The sequence below is a fragment of the Phascolarctos cinereus genome, unplaced genomic scaffold (genome assembly GCF_003287225.1).
Source record: "Phascolarctos cinereus isolate Bilbo 61053 unplaced genomic scaffold, phaCin_HiC Scaffold_726;HRSCAF=1367, whole genome shotgun sequence".
NCBI lineage: Eukaryota > Metazoa > Chordata > Mammalia > Diprotodontia > Phascolarctidae > Phascolarctos > Phascolarctos cinereus.
The window spans coordinates 42,166,178-42,191,073 of NW_027556098.1; the positions used below are offsets into that span (position 1 = coordinate 42,166,178).

The following is a 24,896-nucleotide window of genomic DNA, read 5'->3' on the forward strand; positions in this document are numbered from 1 at the left end:
ACCCCTAATTCATCCTTTTTATGCTTAGTTTGCTTGTAGTTATTTCCATCTTGTCTTCCTTATTAGACTGTGAGCTCCTTGAGAGCAGGGACTATTTTTTTTCTTCTTTCTTTGCATCCCCAGACCTTAGTGCAGTGCCTGGCACATTAGTAGGGACTGAAGAAATGCCAGTTAACTTATTGATTGACAAACTGTAAGCTCCTTGAGGTCAGAGACTTCATAGTAAACACTTAATAAATGTTTTTGATTGTTTAGAAGAAGGAAAAATACTCTCTGATGAAATAATCATTCATTGGATTGGTTGGCTCTAGGAGAAAAAGAGCAAATTCCATTTTGCATTTGTTAAAATTCCTGTGTCACATACTTACAGTTAGATTAATCATTATATGTAACCTAAAAACTGTTTCTTGGTACACTTTATTCCCACCCAGCCTTCTTTTTTTCTTCTAAAGGGTTAAGAAGATGATTTTAGTTTTTCTAGGTCTCCTTGCTGTGGCTGGTAAATTCCATCACATCATACACAGCCTTCTCATAATGAGCCTCTCAGTTATCCTAAAAGGGCAAGCAATGTTTCCAAGGATGTACTTGTGTCCTTTCTATCAAGGTTCAGTAGAACCTGCCATAGCTAAGGTCAGTGTTACTTCCATTGTGCTGTGAGGCATCAATAGTAGGATTTTTGAAGAGGACTAGAACTGATTTTTTTTTCCTAAGCATGTATTATTAGCTTTGTAGCTAAATGTTGTTGGTGTGTAGGGAATTGCCCTGTGCAGACTGTGTTGCAGATAAAAAGCTACTCTGAAAATTACAATTTTGTTGCCTCTTGTTTTCTTGCACTGTGCCCTATCTGCACATTTTACATGCTGCCTATATAATATTGGAGGAAGTCTTACAAATTTTTATCTTATCTCAACTGGTTTCCTAATTCAGCAAGACCACCTATTTACTCCTTCTTGATTGGTTATTCCTAATCTGATCATCCTCCCCACATGTTTTTTTTAAATGCCTTCTGTTTTCTTCTAAATTATCTCATAACATCATCCTCTTCTCATTATCTGCCCCCTACACTCCAGTCAGAGTATTTTACCTTAATACTGAGAAAATAGTTTATTTGTTGAGAGTTCCCTCTTCCTCACCATGCTGTATCTCCGAAAATACTTTTTCATCATTCTCCCACTGTTTTCTCTTCTTAGGTAATATATAAATAACACATATACAACAATCCATAACATAAAATATACTAAAATAAAATATAAATAACATACATATAATAAAAGTGATGTATTTTCTCTTCACCACGGCCAGCCTCTTGTACCTTTTCCATCCTCTGCAGTCTACTCTAGCAGATTGCTCTCTAAAACCCACCTATCTTTCTAACTTCCTCATGGCTATGGGGGACAGCACCATCCTTCCATTTACTCAGGTTTTCAATTTTAGTACCCTCCTTGATTGTTCAGATGTCTTTGTTTCTACATATCAAATTGATTGCCAAATTTTGTTGATTACATTCATGATATTCCTCTTATCCATCCATGGTTCTCATGCTAGTTTGGGCCTGCATTACCTTTTACCTGGACTATTGGAATAGTCTCCTAATACATCTGTTTTCTCAAATCTCTCCCCTCTTTAATCCATCCTATACGTAGTTGTGAAATTATTTTTTTAGCAAAGCACAGATTTGACCATGTCCCCTTCTCAAAAAGCTACTGCTAGAGTGATTCTATTTCCTCCCAAATAATATACGAATGTTTTTTTGTCATGTACTTCAAAGTCTTTCACTATCTGTCTCCATCCTGCTTAATATTCTATTAAACATAATTGAACTAATCAATGAATGAATGAATTCTTAAAATTCATTTGTTAAGCTTTAATTCTTGTGCTAAGTTTTTGGGATACAAATAGGTTAAAAAGACAATCTTTGCTCTTGAGTTCGCATCCTAAAAGGGGAAGACAACACGTGGAAGTTTTCAGCTGCAAGTCAGATGGAATAGTCCCATGGTCCTTAGGGTGAAGCATGAAAGCAGATGGTAATGTCTTTTCTTTAATGACATTTCCATCACTAAAATGATGTTAGTTTCTGATGTGAAACTATTTGATCATGTCAAGGACTTTTTTGGCAAGAACTTTTTTTCCTGGATCTTGAGTAGCTTTAGCACCTCTGGGAGTAGTTGCTGGGCTGTATTTCCACAAGGTGCTAGCTATGGCTACTGTTCTGGAAGCATTGCTATTCTCAAGGCTCTTGGTTCAAGGTCCTGGGATGTGTTCATCAAGATCTTAGGGAGATAATCAGTATAGTAGTAGTAGAGTAGTGGTGGTAGTTCCACTTGCCTGGAATATGCTGCCTCTTGTCTCTCCCTAACCACCTATTATGTGCTAGACATTGTACTAATAATATGTAATATTGCTTTCTTGCCTTATTATATATTACTTCACTTCCCACACTTCGTGTTACAGTCATATTGGCCTTCCCTGCTATACTTCCCATGATATTTCATCAGTTTTCCTTGTAACTTTTCACAGACTGTCCCCCATATCTGAAATACACTTCCCTATCACCTCTTCGTCTTAGAATTCTTTATTTCATTTCAGACCTCAGCAAAAGTTACACGTCCTACATGAAGCTTCTTCTGATTTCCCTTTCACCCCATGATGCTAGTGCCTCTCACTACCAATGGCAATTTGTGTCAGATAAGATTTGAACTCGAGCATTCCTGATTCTAAGGCTTCCCCTTTATCCACTGTGCATGCTGTTGTTCAAGAAAATATTTCAGACCTTAAAAATAAGTATGCTGATCATTCTATTTTCAGAGGCTTAATCTGAAAACATGTCTGTGTTGGGCAGTTTTTTCATAATCCAGTTTTTTGAGTTTTCTTTCTAGTTCTTATATTTTGAATATGTTCAGTGTTTGCAGTTTCTAATTTTTTAATGATGGATTTTTTTTTAATGGAAAAGTAATGTACAGCTATTTGTAGTAAGTAAAAGATAGCCAAATATAGCATAATAATGCTTTATTTTTCTGGAATTCACTCATAAATTGCTCTAAAGGTAGTTTTTACAGGATTTCCAAAGTTTGGACAATGGTAGAGTCATTGGAATAATATTCTAAAGTTGTGACAACTTTGAAGGTTAGCACTCATTTATGAGTAATGCTTACTGGCTTTTAAAAAGGCTTATGATCACATCATAAAGCTTTTGTTTCTTTTTACCCTCATTTATTTTTAACCTCCTTAAAGTCCTTCTCTTCTTCATTGTGGTGTGGAGGCAGCTGTCATTTCTAGAAAGTTATGCTAGTGGAACCCAAACTTGGAATCTCTACACCTAATGAGGCTGCTACTTAGAACTCAGTATATTATGAGGACTGTATTCAGTGCCTTTTTAGCATGGTACTGTAGAGATATATTCCACCAAGTTCTTTCCTGTTTATGCATCAAAATTATTTCCTTGAAAAATGTAAAAGATTAGCGTATTTGATTTTTGAATTATAAACAGCAAGTGAAGATTAAAATAGAGCTATATTTGCTAAATGTGTTCTGCACTGTTATGCATTATGCAAGAGATGCAGTATCCAAGCTGTAAAGAAGTATTTCTTGTGGTTGCTGATGCCTTCCAGATGCTCTTGTTTGTGAATGACTAATGTGCCCTTCCCATTACATTACCCAGGACCCTTCTTGAAAATAACTTCTAATTGGTTCTTATCTTGGCCATTATCCAGTCTTCACTCTATTCTTCAATTGCCTCCCTGATGGAAACTCCCTGTTGGTGGCTGTCTTGCTGCCCAAGGTTAGAATGTTATTGACCTGCATACTTTAAAAACTTCCTTGGGAAGAATGGTGCATGCCCCCTACAGACTGAGTTAACCTAGTTCTAAAAGAGAGTAGTAGTTCTATTAGCCTAGGTGGTACTGTTTCTGATTTGAGAATGTAGTGATCTAGGGCTTATGTGTCAATCCTTAAGAAAATGCCCAGCTTATGAAGCAAACTTTTGAGGTCCACAGCATGCCCCCTCAGCGTCCTTCAAAAATGTAGACGGTAAGCTGATGAATTGCCTTCTTGGCTCAGAAGTAAATATTCTTAGCTCTCTGACTGTAGAGATTTTTCCATTAGGCCCAAGATGGGAGTTGTGTTCTTTCAGTTTAGGTGGGCTCCTGGGCAGAGATTAACCTGATGTTGGGAAATTTCAAAGCCTCTTCACCTGTGATAATACTTTTTAAGCTGGGATAAGAGAGGATGCTGTTAACTTTTAGAACTATCAAGAAGTAGCCACTTTTTAGAGGTGTTCTCCACCTTGATTGAGATTAATTTATCTGGATTGAATCTATTGTCTTACCATCTTCTGCTTTCATAAATCACTATATGATAAGGGAGCATCATCTTACTCCTCACTTGATGTTAAGACCACTCAGGTATTTAGCTTACTAAGATGTGAAGCCAACCCATGTACTTGAGCAGTTCAGGCTTTGACTGAACTACATGGAACATATATATTCCCCACCCCCCTTCTTCTTCTTCTTCTTCTTTTTTTTTTTTGAGTCTCTGCTGTGGTGTTCTGGTGAGCTAGACATTATAATATGAGCTATTCTGCTAAGGGTTCCCAACGTGTAAGAAAGCAGAGATGTGGCCGAGTGCTTATAGTAACAAGGTCCCTTTTGGAAGCAACTGGTGTTCACCAACCTTAAAATTAGTGGCTTGGCATGTGATTTCATCTGCCCATGTTTATCTCTGGGCCTAGAATTCTGATCATCATACAGCCCCTGTTAAACTCTGGGGACTTTTAAATTTTATGGACTTTAGCTTACCTCAGTCACCCTTATAATGGTAAAAATAAGGTGCTAGAAGTAGTTGCAGGGAGAAGATTGATCCAGGAACACAACCAAGGAAGTGTGATGTAAAAAGGAAATTATCTTCGGAATCAGAGGACCTAGATTGAAACCTTTCCTTTGCTTCCGCTTACTAGCTTGTGACCTTGGGCAGATAATGTTTATAATTTCTAGTTTTTTCATACTTAAAATGAAGACGGTAACTTATACTGCGTCTGTCCCCTGCTTCTGTTGTTTTGAAGAAAATGCTTTGTAAAACAAAATCTAGTAGTTAAATGTTAGTAATCAAAGAATGTGTTATATAAATTCCAAAGGTGCAATAGGTAGGCTATTTTTTAAAACCAGTTTCTCTTATAACTTAATTGTTACTGTTATCACTATGTTGTATTTCTCAAAAGCTGTCAACTGTGAAGAAATTTTTTATTGAGGCTCTTCTTGGAGATAAGTACAGATGACCAAAACCTAAAAAGGGAAGATATAATTTCCTAGGTGGCATAGTGTGAATAGTCTTGGACCTAGAGTAAGGAAGACTTGAGTTCAATTTTAACCTTGGTGAATCTGGGGAAGTCACTTAACCACTATCTGCCTCAGTTTCCTCATCTGTAAAATGGGGATAATAATAGTAGTACATACCTTACAGGATTGTGAGGCTAAGTTGAGATAATATTTATAAAGCATTTAGCAGGCCTTAAGATGCTATATAAATACTAGCTATTTTTTAAATTTTCACCTACTGTATTGTTAAAGGACTAGGTTCTTCAGGACTTTTGTCCAGCCATGATGATTAATAGTTGATAAAACTGAGTTTTCTATAGTGCTGTACTAAGTTTGCCTTTTCTGAATTTCTTAGTTATTTTACTGCTAGTTTAAGAGTGTACATTATAATATTATTTTACTGTCTAAGTGAATATTTGAATTTATAAGTGGTGTATTTGATTTTCTTAGTGACTCGTGTTCAGAAGAAGAGAAATTTATGAAACCCAAAGTAACAATGATAGCTTGGAACCGAAATGATACCCTTGTTGTCACAGCTGTAAATGACCATGTACTCAAAGTATGGAATTCTCATACTGGTCAGCTACTTCATAACTTGGTGGTATGTGAATTTTGAATCTTATTTTTAAAATGTCAAAGTAATCTAATGTGAATCAGCTATTTAAATTTAATAATGTTTTGGTTTAATAATATTGAAGGTATATAAATTAGAGGAATGTAATATGCAAACTTGCTATAGACATTTAATAGTTTGAATAGTTAGACTTTTCATTTTAATATACATGAATATACATGTTATTGTTATAGAAATTGTGTTCTATAACAGACTTCTACATTTATATTTCCTTAATGCCAGCTTTGCAAAAGCAACACAGAAGTGAACACTAGTAAAATCTTTGTTAAAAACTGTATCTTTGGGGGAGCTAGATGGCACAGTGGATAGAGCTCCGGCCTTGGAGTCAGAAGGACCTTAATTCAAATCTGGCCTCAAACACTGGACATTTACTAGCTGTGTGACCCCGGGCAAGTCAGTTAACCCCAACTGCCTCACCAAAAAGCAAAAAACAAAACAAAACTGTGTCTTTAAATTTGAAAAACTCTTTTAATATATTGTTTTGAATATTTAATAAAGGGACATACAGATGAAGTATTTGTTTTGGAGACACATCCCTTTGATTCCAGGATTATGCTATCTGCAGGTCATGATGGAAATATATTTATATGGGATATTACAAAAGGCATTAAGACAAAGCATTACTTCAATATGGTGAGTTTTTTTAACCATCTATGGCCAAAAAAAAATTGTTTATAGCCACCCCTACCAGAGCTATGTGTGTTTGCATGTTTTGTTTTGTTTTTAATAAAATAAGTAAAATATTTAATAAAAATAAAATAAATACTTTTTTTCCTCAACTGATGTTTATATAGTTATCATTTTGGTGAAAACTTCAAAGTGTGTTTAATCAAGTCATTTTCTTGCCATTCATTCTTAAATTGTGGCCAGAGACTACTCAAATACTGGTGCTCATTCTATTCAATGTCTTAACAGTAAATCTCTTGTTGGAAATTTTTTCTTTTCTGTTATTATTCCTTCTCTTCTATCAAGGAGAAGGACTACTTTCATGTGAGACAGGGGTTAATGAGGAAATGGTAGGGGTAGATACTAGGCTGTTTGTTGTGAGACGAACAGAGAAGGGGAGGGAGCATTTAATGTGAATGGCTCAGTTTTTTTTTCAGTTAAGTGGGAAGATAGTCTTCTCAAGCTGGGATACTAGGGGTGGGTGGAGGCAAAAAAAATCATGAGAGATTTTTTGAGGGGGGAAAATGGTTTGGAATTATTTACATAATGTTTGAGATAGTGAGTCTTTTTTAGGAAGTTGTAAAAGGATTGCCTTGCTAAAGTGAGGACCCAGTTACAATTATGTAACAGTATGTAGGAGACTCAGTTGTCATGGTTTCAGGATTTTCCTCCACCTCCTTTCAGCAGCATGTAAATCAGAACTGAGAAAAAATCTAATACATGAGAGTTTTGTGAGTAATCCAAGGTTGAGGCTTGGCAAAATACAGTTGTGTAGGTGAAGCAGTGGAGGAAGTGCCAGACCAGATGTGGAGCCCCCAGTGTAAAAAGAGCTGGGGAGGAGAAGATCCAAGTACTGAATTTATTGAGGGAAGAGAATGGCCTAGAAGTCTTTGCATAACAGCTACCGTAATCTTGATAAGTAGGGAAGAGTATTGTGGTGGTTGAGGGATAGTCTGGAAGTGTGGATGGGAGAGCAAGGAAAATAGATAACCCTTCCTTCCACCATCACCTCTTAACGGCACCCTGCCCCCAACTCCCATTCCTCTCATTTCCAGGTTGAATTGTATATCTGCACCAAATTCTGTGCATGCATTTAGCTCACTTTTGTCTGTTTCAGATAAGAATGAGTTTCTTTTGAATTTTTATTTTTTTTTAGGCACTCCGTTATGAAAAGTAGCATGTTCCACCTCCTTTTTCCTTGTTTTTATGCTATTATATTCATCCTCTTACACTTTGGTGGTAAGGACAATATCCAAACCCTTCCCCTAAGGCAAATTAGGCTAGTTTTTCCTTAAAACGTATTAAATCCATCTTGCAAACTTGGTTAGCTCAGGATAGTTTAGTGCTCAGGTTAATGGCATCACTGGTCACCTGAAAAGAAGCTCTACTGGTGGATCAAGCATCCTTAATGCCTGAAAATCCTTCTTTTGTTAGAAAAAAATCTTTTTCTGTTAACTGGTGAATAATTAGAATATCTTGTTTTATTCCAATATTGAACTTAAACTATATGTGAGACTAACCTGAGTTTGGGTCAACTCAGAACAATTGGAGTAGCCCTGCAGGATTGGAATGTGATACGGTCCTTGAGATGAGTTTTGAGCATGTGCAGAGGTAATCCTGGATTAGCCTTCATTCTTCTGGTGGTATTTTAAGTTAATGCCTCTGGGAATGGCTATTGCTTTCTGTGGGCTATCCCCCACTACTGGGAGATTACAGAGTAAACTGCGTATTCAGCAAGGAAAGACTGTATGAGATCTTCTGTGACCTTAAGAATTGTACTGTGAAGATAATTGTGATAAACTTGTTTTAGGCCTTTCAGTTATGTTATGTTAGGTCTTTCTGCCTGGCAGTTTGTCTCCTCCAAGTTGCACTAGGGAATACTCATACTTTCATAGCAACTTAGAGATTTAATAACAACAACAACAAGAGTTAGCATTTATGTAACAGACATTTTAAAGTTTGCAAATATACTTTATTGTTAACTAACTTGTCCCATCTTTATATTACTAATGTTCATCATCACTCAGCTGTTTTGGGGAAAGCCTAATATAAGAAGTCTCTACTTTTAAGTGAGTTCATATTTGTGTAAATTGTTTGATTTTGAATTTGTTTTGTTTTAAATAAGAGTAGAATTGAGGGGCAGCTAGGTGGCGCAGTGAATAGAGCACTGGCCCTGAAGTCAGGAGGACCTGAGTTCAAATCCGGCCTCAGACCAAACACTTGACATTTACTAGCTGTGTGACCTTGGGCAAGTCACTTAACCCCAATTGCTCCAAAAAAAAAAATTAAAAAAAGAAATGAGTGCAACTGCACTAGCAGTCCTGGGTCCTGTAACAATGTGTGGACTTCACTCCTATTTCACATGACCACATGGCTCTTCTTCTGGTCAGGACACAAACTTTTCTGCATGCACAAGTGATCCGATTTCATCCTTTCTTTTCCAGCAGATTGCCCCTTCTATCATCCTTGCTTCTTCACATATTTTCGGTGTCTTCCTGTTTGTTGGCTGCCTCTCTATTGCCTACAGATATGTCTCCTTCATCCTCAAAAAATCTTCACTTGATCCATCCACCCTCATTGGCTGTTACCCTATATCTTTCCTTCCTTTTGTGACTAAATTCCTTGAGAAAGCCATCTACAATAGACATCTCGAGTATACTCTCTTTCCTCTCCCTATCTTTTTAACTCTCTACAGTCTCTGATCTAATCATTCAACAATAAATGCTCTTTCCAGGGTTAACAGTGATCTCTTAATTGCCAAATCCATTGGCCTTTTCTCAGTCTTCATCTTTCTAGAGCTCTCTTCTGCCTTTGACATTGTCAATCAACCTCTTTTTCTTGATACTGTGTTCTCTTGAGGGCTTTGTGAAACTATTCTCTCACGATTCTCCTCCATATCTGACCACACCATCTCAGTCTTCTCTGATAGGTTTTCATCTAAGTCATGTTTACCTAACCATAGATGTCCCACAAGGTTCTGTCCTAGGCACTCTTCTCTTCCTCTGTACTGTTTCACTTGGTGATCTCATCAGATTCCATGGATTTAGTTAATCATCTGTATACTGATGATTCTGTATTCATGAATGTCAGCTTGATTTATCCAGCACTAATCTCTCTGCTGTCCCTTAGTCTTTCATCTCTGATTACACATTGAATATCCAGAATTGTATATGTCTTGTAAACATCCTTAGCTTAGCATGTACAAAACTCATTATTTTCCCCTCTAAATCCTTTCCCACACCTAACTTCCCTATTATTGTTGAGCTCACTTCTTTCTTCCCAGTCACCTTGCTGGCAACCTGGGTTTCATCCTCAACTACTCACTCACTTCCAATATATTGGATAAATATGTTGCCAAAGCTTATTTGTTTTATTTTATAACATTCCCCATATATGCCTTCTTCTTTGCTCTCTGAAACTGCTTGGTACATTCCTTTATTACCTCATTCCTGGACCATTCCAATCTCCTTCATTGGTTTCCCTGCTTCAAGTCTCTCTGTGCTCTAGTCTTATCTTTCACTCAGCTACCAAAGTTATCTTCTTAAAGTGTGAATCTGATCATGTCACTCCCTATTCTCTAAACTCCTTATTTCCTCCAAGGTCAAATATAAAATCATCTGTTTGACTTTTCAAACCCCTCTCCACAACTTAGCCCCTTTGTAACTTTCCAGTTACACCTTACAGTCTTACATCTTCTTATGTCTTACAATCCTCCTTAACCCCTCACTTGTGACAATGACTTCTTTGCTATTCCAAACATAAGAGATTTCATCTTCTGACTCCTGGCACTTTAACAGACTGTCCCCCATTCCTAGAATGCTCTGCCTCCTTTTTTCTACCTCTTAGCTTCCTTTGTTTCTTTCAAGTCCTACCTTTGGAAAATAAATCTTTTCCATTCTTCCTTAATCTTAATGTCTTAGCTCTGAGATTATCTCTTGCTTGTTCTGTATATGTCTTCCTTATATGTAGTTGTTTGCATGTTGTCTCTCCCATTAGAGTGCAAGTTCTTTGAGATTAGAGACTGTCTTTTGCCTTTCTTTTTGTCATTAGTGATTAACATATTACCTAGCACTTAAAAATGCTGGGCAGCTAGGTGGCACAGTGGATAGAGTGCTAGACCTAGAGTCAGGAAGACTGTTCTTGATGAATTCAAATCTGGCCTGACCTTTACTGCCTGTGAGATCCTGGGCTAGTCATTTAAACCTGTTTGCCTCATTTTCTTCATCTTTAAAATGAACTAGAGAAGAAAATGGCAAATCAGTTCAATATCTCTGCCAAGAAAACCCCAGATGGGGTCATGAAGAATCAAACATGACTGAACGCAACTGACCAACAACAATAAATGTTAGGTGACCAACTGACTCAGAAGGATCCATGCTACTGTGGAGTAGCCTCCTGTGGAGGAGGGCAGTGTTAAAATAGGACAAGTAGCCTCTCCATAAGATATCCTTTCCTACTTCCCCCTTAATCCCCTACTTCTGGTGTTCACTCATGTCTAGAGATGGGGAGGGAAAGGTGAAGAATTTTACACGATTAGACAGTACTTCCCATTGACGCTTTCAGAGCTAATAGATTCAAGGAGTTGTGGTTCCAGTTGAGGCCAGGGGACATTTCCCACAACAATCTCCTTTGGAGGAATGGTCTAGATCCTGAAGCTGCCGCACGACAGCCAGCACTACTCCAAAACTGGCCTTAGGTGCTACCTTATTGTCTGCAGCTGTCTCTGCCTTAAACTGCCAACACAGATCTTGTCTCTAACATTATGTTATTCCTGGTACTTCTCACATTGCCCTGAAGGGCCAAGGGTAGGAGGATGAATGCTTCACTGTGAATCTGCATCTACTCTGTCTTGTCCTTTAGTGATGGAGTTGGGGAGAGGGTGTTGCAACTTTCTTGAACATTTTAATGTTAAAGATAAAAAGGCCTCAACTTAGTATTATAATTACTCTGCGTATACTATGCATGTTTAGCAAGTAGTATCAATTCATTTGTATGTATCAAAGAAGATTTGGCATTTGCAGTTACAAATTCCTAAGTAACAAAGACATCTTCATGTGTATGTGAAAAGAGGTATAGAACTACTGAGACCAGACATTATAGAAATAATTGTGTCAGTTAAAGTTCCACTGGCTCTGCTACAAAGGGGGCAGATGCAAGAAGAAGTGACTAGATTTGGCAGCTAATTGGATATATAGAAATAGTTCAGTTGTCCTAGGTGACATGCATCTTGTGAATTTGGGTGACTAAGAATGGTGGTACCTCCACTGAAATGGGAAAATTTGAAAGAAATAAGGGTAGCTTGGGGTGGAGAATGGGGGTGGGTAGAAAGAATGCTTTGAATATTTTAAAATTTGTTTTATTATGTTATCCATGATCAAGTTGATATGTTTTAGGGTTACACGTTGCTAGCACTGTATTTTTTTACCATATTGCCAGTCATTGTTCCCATCAGTATTTATTAAATAATTCTTCCCTACATTTGTTTGCTGTACATAAATTTATTAAACATTGGATTTTAGTATGCATTTGTTGTCATTTCTTTTATCTGTGTTCTATTCTACTGGTCTGTTTCTCGATTTTGTTTTCTTTACTAGATAGTTTTTTTGACAATTGCTTTATGATCTAGGAGGGCAGTTTATTAATAACAGTTTAAAAATGATTTATTTCTAAAAACTTAAAATGACTCCTGTTAACTGTTAAGGTGCTTTGAAACTTTACAGTTCTGTATGTTGTTTGAAAATACAGATTGACTAATGGTAATAAGAGTAACCCATTAACTGAAAATTTTTGGGTAAAATTTCTTGTCAATGTTCCCTACAGTGATTTCAATTTCTGTTTTTTAGATTGAAGGACAAGGACATGGAGCTGTATTTGACTGTAAATTTTCATCAGATGGACAGCATTTTGCTTGTACAGATTCTCATGGGCATCTGCTTATTTTTGGATTTGGATGCAGTAAACCTTATGAGAAGGTCATTTAAAATTTATATGCAGAATAATTTTTAATAGAGTTATAGTCATATATGCTATAAGCTTAAATTTTCTTACATTTCAGTACTCATAAGACATTCAAAGTGTGTTTCTGACACTTTATGTTTTGCAGTCTGTTTCTTGGAAGATATGCTCTTGATTTATGGAGAATGTTTTTCTGTATTGATATTTGTGATTAAACTTTTCTTATTGTTCAGGCTCTTTCCCTTTCATCACCTGCCAAAATTAAATCTTTGTTTTTCTAGATTCCTGATCAGATGTTCTTCCATACTGACTACCGACCTCTGATTCGTGATTCAAATAATTATGTCTTGGATGAACAGACCCAACAGGCTCCTCATCTTATGCCACCTCCATTTTTGGTGGATGTAGATGGCAATCCTCACCCAACTAAGTATCAAAGATTAGTACCAGGTCGAGAGAACTCTGCAGATGAACATTTGGTTCCGCAGCTCGGATATGTGGCAACAAGTAAGATGAAAAAGCTTTTCGTTTTTAAATAAGCTTACTCTTTTCTTTCTGTCTTCCTTTCTAGCATGTATGTAGCACTTTAAGGTTTGAAAAATGCTTTACAAATAATTATCTCATTTGATCCTCACAACAACCCTGAGAAATAGGTGCAATTATTACCCTCATTTAGAGTCAAGGAAACTGAAACAGGCTAGGTGACGAACTTGGATATAAACTCAGTCAGGTCCTCCTGATTCTAGGCCCAGCACTCTATGTACTGCCCAAGATCACAGATCCTAGACATTTATTACTAAATGTCTAGGGTAGGATTTGACCTCAAGTCTTCTTGACTCCAAATTTAGTCTTCTCTCCACTATGCCATCTAACTATCTCTCTTGTTTTTAGGACTGCAATCTTTCTTTTCTACTAAATTAGGAAACATTTGGTTTTCTAAAAAATTAATCGGGTAAAGAAATAATGTACATTCAACATGATACCTTTTAAAGTTTAAATTTCAGTTTTGCAGATAATAGTACAGTTACTTATCTATTAACTATCTCAACAATGATGTTTTTATGTTCAAGCACTGACTTGTGACAATTAACAGAAATGATAATCCGTACTTAGGGTTTTTGCATGTCCAATTTTGAAAAAAAATTTGCTGTCTTTTGTTTTTATATTTCATACATTTCCCAATGAATCCTAACCTCTCAGCCATTACTTATAACAAAGAATAAAAAGGGGGGGGAAGAAAAACTAAGCAGTATGTCCAAAATTTCTGACATACGCATTGTTCTATAAACCATCATCCTCCACCTTAGAAAAGGACAGTTGCCTTCTCATTTCTCTTCTTTGAGGTTAGGCTTGGTCATTTTACTTTGACAGCATTGAGTTTTGATTACTTTGTTCCTTAAATTTATATTGTCTCATTTACTAGGTTCTGCTTACATCATTCTTCATGTCTTTCCCTGCTTCTGCATAGCCATCACATTCCTCATTTTTTGCAGCACAATAATACATTCATTTACCACATTGTATCCATATACCACAACTTTTTTTGGGGGGGGGGAGTGTCATTCTCCAGTCTATTGATATCTACTTTGTTTTTAGGTATTTACTACTACAAAAAGTTGTGCCATAAATATTTTGATGTACGTTAGTCTTTTTGCTTCATTACTTAGGGAGGTATGTGCCTAGCAGTGGGATATTTGAGTCATTTTTTTTTTCAGAACATTTAGACTAATTTATAGCTTCACCAATAGTGTCCTTGTCTTCTCACACTCCCTTTAATACTCTTCTTTTATCTTTCTATACAGTGTGAGTGATGTGAAATGAAAACCCCAAGTTATTTTATTCATTTTTCTGTTATGAGTGGTTTGGGTCATTTTTTTTTCACTTGTTTGGGTTGGTAGTTTCAATTTTTTTAAAGAACCTTCCTCATATCCTTTGACAAGTTATCTGTTGGAGTTTGTGTAACTTAAAATATTTGAAAGTGTAGATTCTAGAGTTATTCTTTAACATTTAAATTTTGTTAAACGAATTGTATTTTTCTGATTACGTATTAACAGTTCTTTCACATTGTACCTGCAAGGTGATGGAGAGGTCATTGAACAGATAATAAGCCAACATACCAATGATCTGGATGAACAAAACCCAGAAGCCAGGGTTGTTCTTGATGGAATGATAAGACAGTTACAGCAACAGCAAGATCAGAGAATAGGAGCAAATCAAGATGTTTTTCAGAATGATCTTCCAGATGGGGAAGAAACACCAAGAAGAGGTAATAAATATAGGAAGGAATATTATTTTTAATATATGTAAAGTAAAATTGAAATGAGACAGTTTATTCACTGATAAGTTGATTCACATTGGAAAACCTTCACATCTCAATTTGTATAGCTGGTTGAGAAGATTTTGTGGAGTTGAATTCTCCATGTATACCCTGAAATGGATCCACCAAAGTACTTCTAGTTGACTTGAATTAAAAGAGCTAAGTAAGTGTAAAATTTTTTGACAAGTGAGCATTTTCAAAAGTATTTGAGAGATTTGGTTGGTTGGTGGTAATTCTTTAGCAGGAGGTTTATTTCATCTCGAAATGGTTTTAAATGTTCGTGGTGAGCATTGCGCAATAATTAAAATTCCTAGTTCCACATTACTGTTCCTCATGTGGAATGAGACATATTAATTTGGAAGAATCCTTTTAAAAGTAAACCTACAATGCTAGTTATTTGTCAATTTACTCAAACAAGTTTTGCACATTTTGAAGTTTTTGAAATAGAGCTTAATGACTTTTTGTGTGTGTGTGAAGCAGTCAGGGTTAAGTGACTTGCCCAGGGTCACATAGCTAGTAGGTGTCAAATATCTGAGGTCAGATTTGAACTCAGGTACTCTTGACTCCAAGGCCGGAGCTGTATCCACTGCGCCACCTAGCTGCCCCCAAGACATAATTTTCAATGTGGAATTGATCATATTGGATAGTAGTAACTATGGGCAAATTGTTGAACAGCATTGACTTATTAGATTTTTTTATAAGCACCAGGAGTAAATCAGGCAACTGAAAATTTAATTTATTGGCTAGATTGAAGTCATAGCCTACTTAGTTATTGGAGTAAATCTCTGTAATTTATAGAAAACTTAAGAAATTCTAGGGTCAGAAAAATGCTATTATAAAGTCTTGATATTGCTACAAAACCATTTCTAGTACTATTTTTTAGTTTTATCTGGATTTGGTGTCTTCATTAATGTAGAGAGCCTCTTTAGAAGGAAACTCCCTTTACCAATAGAGATCTACCACAGTCTGTGAGGGTCTTGGAGAATTGCTTGGTGGCACTGAGAGATTGTGACTTACCTAGGGCCAGTATTTTTCAGAGACTTCTCTTAAACCCAGGGTTTTTTCAACTCTGAAGCCAGCCCTCTGTCAGTACATTGTCCCTTAACTAATGTGAGAGCTATTCTTTTAATGACTTTACTTTTAATTGCTTATCTAGGATAAGCATAGAATGTGAACAGATTATTAGTACATTAAAGTAAGGGTTAATATTTTACCTTAATGGCCTACCTAGGCACTAGATTTTTTTTTCTTTTCTTCATGAAATGTTTTAACACACTTGACAAGATATAGAAATCACAGAGTACAGTTCCAGAAAATTACTAAGCAGGACAGCACAACAGAGGGTTTATGACTCTATGCAGCTTGTCTATTTTCATAATTTTTGTTTACTTAAGAGTAAGAAAGGATATGTGCTTTAACTTTAAGAAAGTAGTCCCAATGTTGTCTTTTTCAGTTAGCCTTTCAGTGGTCTACAATATGGTCTAAGTTTACATATCTGTAGATATGTATATTGTTCTTTGGATATGCCTTCTTTAGTCTCTATCACCTAAATCATCTTTCTGTCTTTTAATTATTCAAAAATTTAATCAATACCATTTTATTCTACTATTCCATAATCATTAGGCAGTTTTTTTCTATCTTTTTGCTTTCATAGATAGAACTACTATGAAGTATTTTTTGTTTGTTTTTTATTAATGCAGCAAGGTCTTTGTTTTCCCCCTGTTTATAGCTTCAGGTACAAACCTAGTTGGATCAAAGGAAATGAAAAATTCTGCAGTTCTTTTTGTATTACATGTTGCTTTCTAAAGTCAAAAAAGAGAAAGAGAGAGAGAGGCCAGTTCCTAGCTCCACCAGCAGCAGATTAGCATATCTATTTTCCCATGTTTGAGTTTTAACATCTTTACCATCTTTGCCAATTTGATAGATGACTATAAGGTAATATCTTACCCATAGAGGTGGATCCTTTATGGAGGTTTATATGAAGACATGGACAAGAACTACAAGGAATTAGAATGTGTAGGTAGATTACTACCTGTGTCAGTGGAGGGAGTACTTACCTTTGTCAGATCACAAATCTCTTAGAGAATTGAAATGAGTTGATGCACCAGAATTGTCCTAATCTGCATTTCTTTAATTATTCCTGATGACTTGTTTCTTTTTGAAAACTGTTTTGTTTTGGTTTTTGACCACTTGTCCTTTGGCAAATGGTTCTTAATATTGTAAATTTGTGTCAATTCCCCACAAATGTTGGATATTGAGGTACAATACCAGAGGTGATCAACACAAATTTTTTCTAGGCTGTACCTTTTTTTCTGCATCTTTTCTTCCTGATGTAGGTTCAAATAATTAGATCTGGCCTTTGAGGCAATATAGTCCAACTTAATTGTTCTACAGATTCATTAGCATTTATTAATCAAGCATTAACTAATTAAGCATTTAATAAGTGCTTGCTAAGTGCGTAGCACTGTGCTAGGTGATGGGGATACACATACAAAGAAGGAAGAATAAAGATTTTAAGATTGTGTATGTGTATGCACCCATGTAAATGTTTATATAGGATATAAAGGAGGCAGGAGATAGTGATTGGAGCTATTATTTCATTGGCATGGGGAACTTGTAAATGAAGAAAATCCCTGTTAATGGAAGTCAAGAGTCTTCTTTACCTAAGTTTAGAGAGTTGTTGAGGGCTGAGAGATGGTGTGACTTGTCCAATTATTGTGTCACAAGTGAGGCTCGAATCCAAGTCTTCCTGACTTTGAGGTTAGCTCCAGCCACTGTATTGTACTTCCTTTTTAAAAAAGAGAACAAATACAAAGTGTTTAAAGACGATAGTTTGGGAAGGATGGTGCTAGCAGTTGAGTGGATGAAGAAAGGCTTCTTGTGCTTGAGTTCCGTCTTACAGGAAAGGAAAGATTTTATGAAGAAAAGTACATATGAGGAGAGGAGACTGAAGATCAGACAATTTAGAAGATTTTACCCAGATTTCACAGGTAGCGGTGCTAGAATTAGAATTCGGGTCTCTTGATTCCAGGTCCAGTGTTTTTTCTGGTATTTAATGTGTTTGCCTCCCTACCTTACACCTCAGAAATTTATATATAGCGACATTTATATATAGTGCTTTAAAGTTTGCCAGATGCTTCATATGAATGAATTTGTCTCATAATAGCCCTATGAGGAAGTTAAATACAGTTTATCCCTTTTCAAATGAACAATCAGTGGATCAGACAGTCATTTACTCATGGTTATACAACTAAAAAGTATCAGAGGGAAGAGTTGAACCTGAATCTTTAAGTGTAGCCATCTAAAGAGTCTTCTCCCCCTATCTTCCACCAAAACAAAAAAAGTAACAATGACAAAATTTGTAAAGTATGTTAAAATGTGCAAAAAATAAGTAGTAACACAATGTTTTAATTTTATTGCTACCTTTAAAATTCATGCCATCGTACGTTACAGACTTTGAGGTGCTGTGAATTGCTTTATCAGTTTTATAAAATAATTTGAAATTGTTTACACACTTTGGCTCAGAGATTCCATTTTGAGACCATTTCCCAAGTATGCTATTGACAGCAAGATTTTCTGTTTTCTGCAAAAAATGCAGAATTATTAGTGATAAAGAGGTTATACATGTGTTTAACATTAGGATGCTAGTGAATAAACTGTGATATAGAAATTTAAAGGAATATTACTGCTTTATAAAGAATGTTGGATATAAAGAATTTGAAGAATCACAGGAAGATTTGTTAAGAGGTGATACAGCATGAAGAAAGAGCCAAAGCAGTAATAATTCACAGCTCCTATAATAGAAGTAAAATGAACATTGAGAAGCAACAAAAACTCTGTTCCAATACAGTGATCAGTGTTAGTACCATACCATTAAAGCATTCTTGTAGTCGCTTTGCTTTTAGTTGTAGAAGATGAACCCTTCCATTTTATAATTTTATGTGACTTTTCATATTTAGATTATTTCTTCATTTTAAATTTATTGTTGTGTTTAGTTACTTCCTAAGAACCCCCTCTCCTTTGCAAAAAAAAAAAAACTTTATTGCCATCTGTTGCAAGACCATGACACATTTAACATTCATTTAGAAAAGAACACAGTTTTACAGAAATTAGATATATAACTAGCTTTGTTGAAGTGTACATCTCTTCAGTTTAGCAAAGATTACCCTCGTTTTGAAAAGGAAACTGTCTTTAAAATACTTATTAAAAATTTTTCTGTCTTACATTATTGGAAACTATAGTATATAGTTAAGTAGCCTGTTAACAGGACAGGTAGGTGGCACAGTGGATAGAGCACCAGGTTTGAAGTCAGGAAGACTTATCTTCCTGAGTTCCAATCTGGCTTCAGACATTTATTGGCTGTGTGACCCTGGGCAACTTAGTTAACTCTGTCTGCCTTAGTTCCTCATTTATAAAATGAGCTGGAGAAGAAAATGAGAAACCACTCCAGTATCTTTTCCAAGAAAGCCCCAAAAGGGGTCAGAAGAGTCAGAGATAACTAAACAGCAGCAAAGCATGTTAGGAGTATTCATGGTGTTTTGATTTGTAATGATGCTGGCAAAATCTTTTTTTCACTTAGGAAACTTTCTGCAGCTTCATTTACTTTTAATATCTACAGTATAAGTGGGCCAAATAGTATTTAAAAGCAACAGCATATACATAAAATAGGTCATAACTAAGTTTATATGTATTAATTAATATAACTTTAGAAAAAATGTGGAAGTCCCTAGAGAGCTATAAAAATAACAGTTCTTCTGGGATGGAAAGAAAAGATGCAAAATTATAAGATAGATAGCACCAGCAGATCCTTTGGGCTGATGAATGGACATATACAATTAAATGTTGAATTTATGTATATGTAATTCTTACTTGAATGCTCATTCTGTCTTCTCCCTCAACCTGTAACTCTGGCCCCTAGGAGTTACTATGCCTTCTCATTGTGTGGTGGTCAGAGTTTCTTTTGATGAGCTGCTCTATGTTTTCGGACACATATAATCTGTCACCATGTCTTGTACTGTAAGCCTTTCTAGCTTGTGCTTTGCTGGTATTATGTAGACTTTGAGAACCCAGAGTCATGAAGCAACAAGGAAATATCAGAATAGAATTCTTTTTAGATGTTGATAAATGAAAAGGGAGTTAATAAAGTTGATGTTATTAAATAACCATATGTGAAGATTTTCATCTGTGATTTTTAAAAGTGTTGATTTTAACAGTAATTATGCATATGGTTCCTGGCATATCTTAATCAAAAACATCCTGTAGTGAAAAATCAAGATTGTAGCATTAGTTTGTGACTTGCCATTAAGTAGTACTCAATTTAGTGGTAATGCTTATTTCCTTGAGTGTTTTGGTAAATTGAGGTTTATTGTCAGATAAATGCTAATTTGCTAATTTTTATTTTATATGTGTACACACACTCATACATGATATATATGTATCTGTAAAATTCAGTAAATTTAGTTTTGTTATGACTTTCTATAGAAAATTTCTATTCTTTTCATAATTATTTTACACCACGATATAATACTTGACACATTTTTTAAAATCACTTAATACATTCCCCTAGGTTTTAGAAGACTAAGTTTAGATGTCCAGTCTCCTCCGAATATTGGTTTGCGTCGTAGTGGACAAGTTGAAGGCGTTCGTCAGATGCATCAGAATGCTCCACGTAGTCAGATTGCCACAGAACGTGATCTGCAAGCTTGGAAACGAAGAGTCGTTGTTCCAGAAGTACCACTGAGTATATTTCGGTTAGTTTAAAATTTTAATTTGTTACATTGTTTTAGAGTAGAGAGTATACATGCATATGTATACTTTTATATTTTTAAAGAAACTTAGGGTGTGTATGTTCATACATTGTATGTTTTAAATAGGACAGTGTAACATAATTATCTAGTTATACCTTTGGAGTGTTTACTTTTATAATTCCCCCTTAAGAATGGTGATTTTATAGCTACACCCTACAAAAGTCATTGAATGACTATATAGACATAGATAGATAGGCAGTGTGATAATTGTTTGACTTGGAGTTAGGAAGACCTGTGTTCATACCTTCTATGAGAACTAGAGTGAAAGTTGCTTAACCTTTTGTGTGTCATAGGCAACCATGTAGGGAATTCTTGTACCGTAAATTTTACATTTTTATGAAATCATGGATACTTTTCATGGATAAGTCATATAAATCATAATTTTTATTTTGAAATTCCTTAAAAACATGTAGGAAATGAATTTTATTTTTAAAGATATATCCAAACTGTTGAAAAGAGAGCCCTCAAGTGGAAGGATACTTTTTTAGAAATCTAGATTTGAAATTTTTTCAATACTTTTTATTATTTCAGGATATATAGAATTGTCAAAGTCACTTTGGAAGGTAAAAAACATCCATTGACTGGTAGAGTGGGTACACTTAATTGAATAGTAAGGATGGATGGTCTGGCTATTTTTTTAATCTGGCTAAGCTTCAATACAAGCAGTGTTTTGTTTACTTATTAATTTCTGTTTTCTCCTTGCTTTTTAAGTGGAATGACCTCTTCATATCATTTCTTAAATTTTGCTGGTGGAATATAACTAACCCGAATGAATAATGTGGAATAACAATATTTTATGATGACACCAGCAAGTATTGAAGGAGAGATCACAGATTCATTAAGTAGAATTTATCTTTCTTGTCCCAGGTTATTTGCAGTTTGTTTTCTTCTATAAGGAAAAAAAAGAAACATGTTCTTCAGAAATTCATGGAGAAGAGCCTGATTTGGTTGTCTGCTAATAGTTTAATAAGCCACTATATATAGAATTTCCTTGAGCATCGTTCTCAAGGCCAATTAGAAGGCAAAAGAATGGTGTGTTTTTTTCCCTGTCTGAAAAAGTAGACATGTTAGATATACTTATGGTCTTTATATTTTTAGTTAAATTCTGTTGGGGGTTTTTGTTTGGTTTGGTTTGGGGGGGGGGTTTGCTTTTTTTTTTCCATTTTGACTTGTGTTCAGTTTCCCTTTTAACTTAGAAGAATCTTACTTTTTTTCCCCCTCCTAGTTGAATCTTTTAGGATCACAGTATTTGTAAAACATTTAATTATGTCAGAACTTTTTGGAATGGTGAAGGCATAGTACCAAACTAAATGTTGATAAACTCTTACAGAAAGCTGGAAGATTATAGAATTGGAAAAGGTGAGGAGGAGAAAAATCTTTATATAACAGAAAGAAAAAAGAAGCCTCTTCAGCTAACTCAAAAGGTATGATATACAATTAAAGTATATTTGCTGAGGATAGAACAAGATGAAAATTTATAAATTCAAATTTGAATGAATTTTATATTTTAAATGATTTTCTGAATGTATCATGAAGACAGGCTACACAGAGAATTACATAGAAATTTTAGAGTTAAAATTACAAGGGCCAGTCCATACCTGATTAAAAATAAAAAGTTATTGATAAAAATGTTAAACAGCATCCCTGGAACCACTCCCCAGCACATCTCCAGGAAGCACAGCTCCTGGGAGCACTGTACCAGAGACCTCCTTCCAAACTAACAGCAAGCGTTGTTGACATTCAGTGAGCTCTAAATGAATCTAATTTTACTGTTTTCTAGCCTATAAAGCTTCATTCCCCTCCCCCCACACACACACCAGAATAGAATGAGAGTATCAAATACTTTGTTAAAATTTAGATAAACTTTTTTCTGATCGTCCAGGTTATGAAATACCCTGTCAAAAAAATACAACTAGGTTAGTATGGTATAATGTTTTCGATTAATCCATGCTGTCTTTAATGATTTCTGCCTCCTTTTCTAGATACGCTGTTTCTTTAGTAGTCCTTTGTAGATTTTTGCCTGGAGTCTAAATCAAGGTTACAGTTGTATATTTTGCCAACTATATTTTTTCCTTTTTTTGGAAAATCTAAAAATTTGTCCTTTTTCAGTCATTTTGAATCTTTCCTATGCTGGAGTCTTTAAAAGTGTTGATAATGGCTCAATGACATATTCACCAGCATTTTTTTGTTACTTGAAGAAGTAATCAGCAAACCTTTTTATGCACTTATTATGTCCCAGGAACTATGGTGGGTGCTTGTAATACAAAGGAAAAATGAAAGTCCCTGCTTCTGGGGTACTCTCAAAAGGGAGATAACTTTCATATAATACAGTTAGTTACACATATATGCAAAATAAAAGATAATTTTTTTTGAGGGGGAAAATAGCAGGGAGGTGATTAGGAATAATTTTGTATAAGAGGTGGCTTTGGAGTTTTGGGCTTGAGGGAGACTCTTGAATATTATAAGAGGCAGAGGTGAGGAGAGAATGCATTGGGTATGAGGGACAGCCATTATTAAGGCCCAAAGATCGGTGATGTATCTTGTGTTTGGGAGAAAAATGACCACTTTGGCTGGATCCCACTGTATTTAAAGATGAATAAAGTATAATAGTATTGGAAAGGTAGGCTGGAGCTAGATTATGAAATGCTTTGAATGCCAAATAGAAATTCTCCTAGTAATAGGGAGCCAGCAGTGTTTGAGTAGAGGACTGACATAGTCAGACCTGCATTTTAGACAAATCACTTTGGGAGCTATATGAAGGATGGGAGAAGACTTAAGTAATTATTGCCATACTTGTTATTGTTGTATGTGTACTACTTGTTGTTGTAGTAGTGGTCCGTGGAGAATTGAGGAGGGCCTGAATTACAGTGGTGGCTGTGTGAGAAAAGATAGGGGGACACAATCCAAAGATATGTTGTAAAGGTAGAAAATAAGAGGATTTTGTAGTTAACTAGGTATGTGAGGTTAGCTGTAACGAGGAAACAAAGATGATACTGAGGTTGTAAACCTTATTGCTTAGAAGGATAATGTGATAGTAGTAGATAAGTTTGAGAGAGTGGTGGATTTGGAAGAAAAGATAATGTTCTATTTTAAATGTATTGAATTTGAGATGCCTTTGAGACATCCAGTTTGAAATATCCAGTGGGTCAAGGTGGGACTAGAGTTCAGGAGAGAGTCTGGGGTTGAATATGTAGGTCTAGGACATGTAGGATCTGTGTAGACATGTTAGTTGAACCTGTGGGAACTGGTAATGTCACCAAGGGAGAGTATAAAGGGAAGAGAAAAGAGGCCCCCAGATAGAGCCTTATGGACTATGTGCTTATAGTTGCTGTTGTTCAGTCATTTCAGTCTTGTCCAATTCTTCATGACTCCATTTGGGGAGTGGTTTGCCATTTCCTTCTCCATCTTATTTTACAGATGAGGAACTGAGGCAAACAGGGTTAAGTGACTTGCCCAGGGTCACACAGCTAGTAAGTGTCTGAGGCCAGATTTGAATTTAGGTTTTCCTGACTCCAGACCTGGTGCTCTGTCCACCGCACTAGCTGCCCCATGCCTACAGGGCAGCATATGGATTGTGATTCAACAAAGGAATCTAACAAGGAAGTGTCATTTCTTATGCAGCCTTGCTGGATGATTTGTATTACATTTGATGTTCAATGTAATTAATACCTCCACTTGAAAGCTTTAGTCTATCCATGGTGAATATTTTCTTCAGCAGTAGAATGGAAATGTTCTTCATAGTGATGAGCATCAAATTTTGTAATTAAAAAAAGTGAAATTGACTTTTTAACAGACAAAAATAGCTTCATTTCATCACAGCATGATCTTTCCCCCAGTAGTTAGCCCCTGTTCCCAGTGAATCCTCCTACATGATAGCAGTGAACAAAACAGTTAAACGAAACCAAGTAACACAGCAATACATTAATTATTACAGTAAGTTGAAGTTGACTGCCTTTCAGGATTATAATAGTAATCAATGTATATTCTGCTAACTTATGCTGTATCATTTTATAAAGTCTTCCCATGTATCTCTGAGATTATATTTTTATAGCTTCTTGCAGTGGAACAATATATCATTCCATTCACAAACTGTAGTTGTTTCATTCATTCCAGTTAATGGGCGCTCACTTTTTGAGGGGTAGGGGAGACACACTAGTCATTTTAGAATCAGCTATCTCTTTGTTAGAGGATTATTGAATAGCTAGAGC

General features: G+C 35.7%; 1 protein-coding gene across 4 annotated transcripts in view; it reads left to right on the top strand.

Moving 5' to 3' along the window:
- The window catches only part of BRWD1 (bromodomain and WD repeat domain containing 1), a 170,796-nt gene that overhangs the window by 62,925 nt on the left and 82,975 nt on the right, over positions 1-24,896 (top strand). For all 4 annotated transcript variants that reach the window (XM_020973839.2, XM_020973838.2, XM_078146491.1 and 1 more), the window contains 7 exons: positions 5,760-5,910; positions 6,442-6,576; positions 12,453-12,581; positions 12,846-13,071; positions 14,642-14,830; positions 20,448-20,631; positions 22,019-22,112. In XM_020973839.2, the coding sequence (XP_020829498.1) occupies positions 5,760-5,910; positions 6,442-6,576; positions 12,453-12,581; positions 12,846-13,071; positions 14,642-14,830; positions 20,448-20,631; positions 22,019-22,112 (1,108 nt within the window). The remainder of the gene's footprint in view (positions 1-5,759; positions 5,911-6,441; positions 6,577-12,452; positions 12,582-12,845; positions 13,072-14,641; positions 14,831-20,447; positions 20,632-22,018; positions 22,113-24,896) is intronic.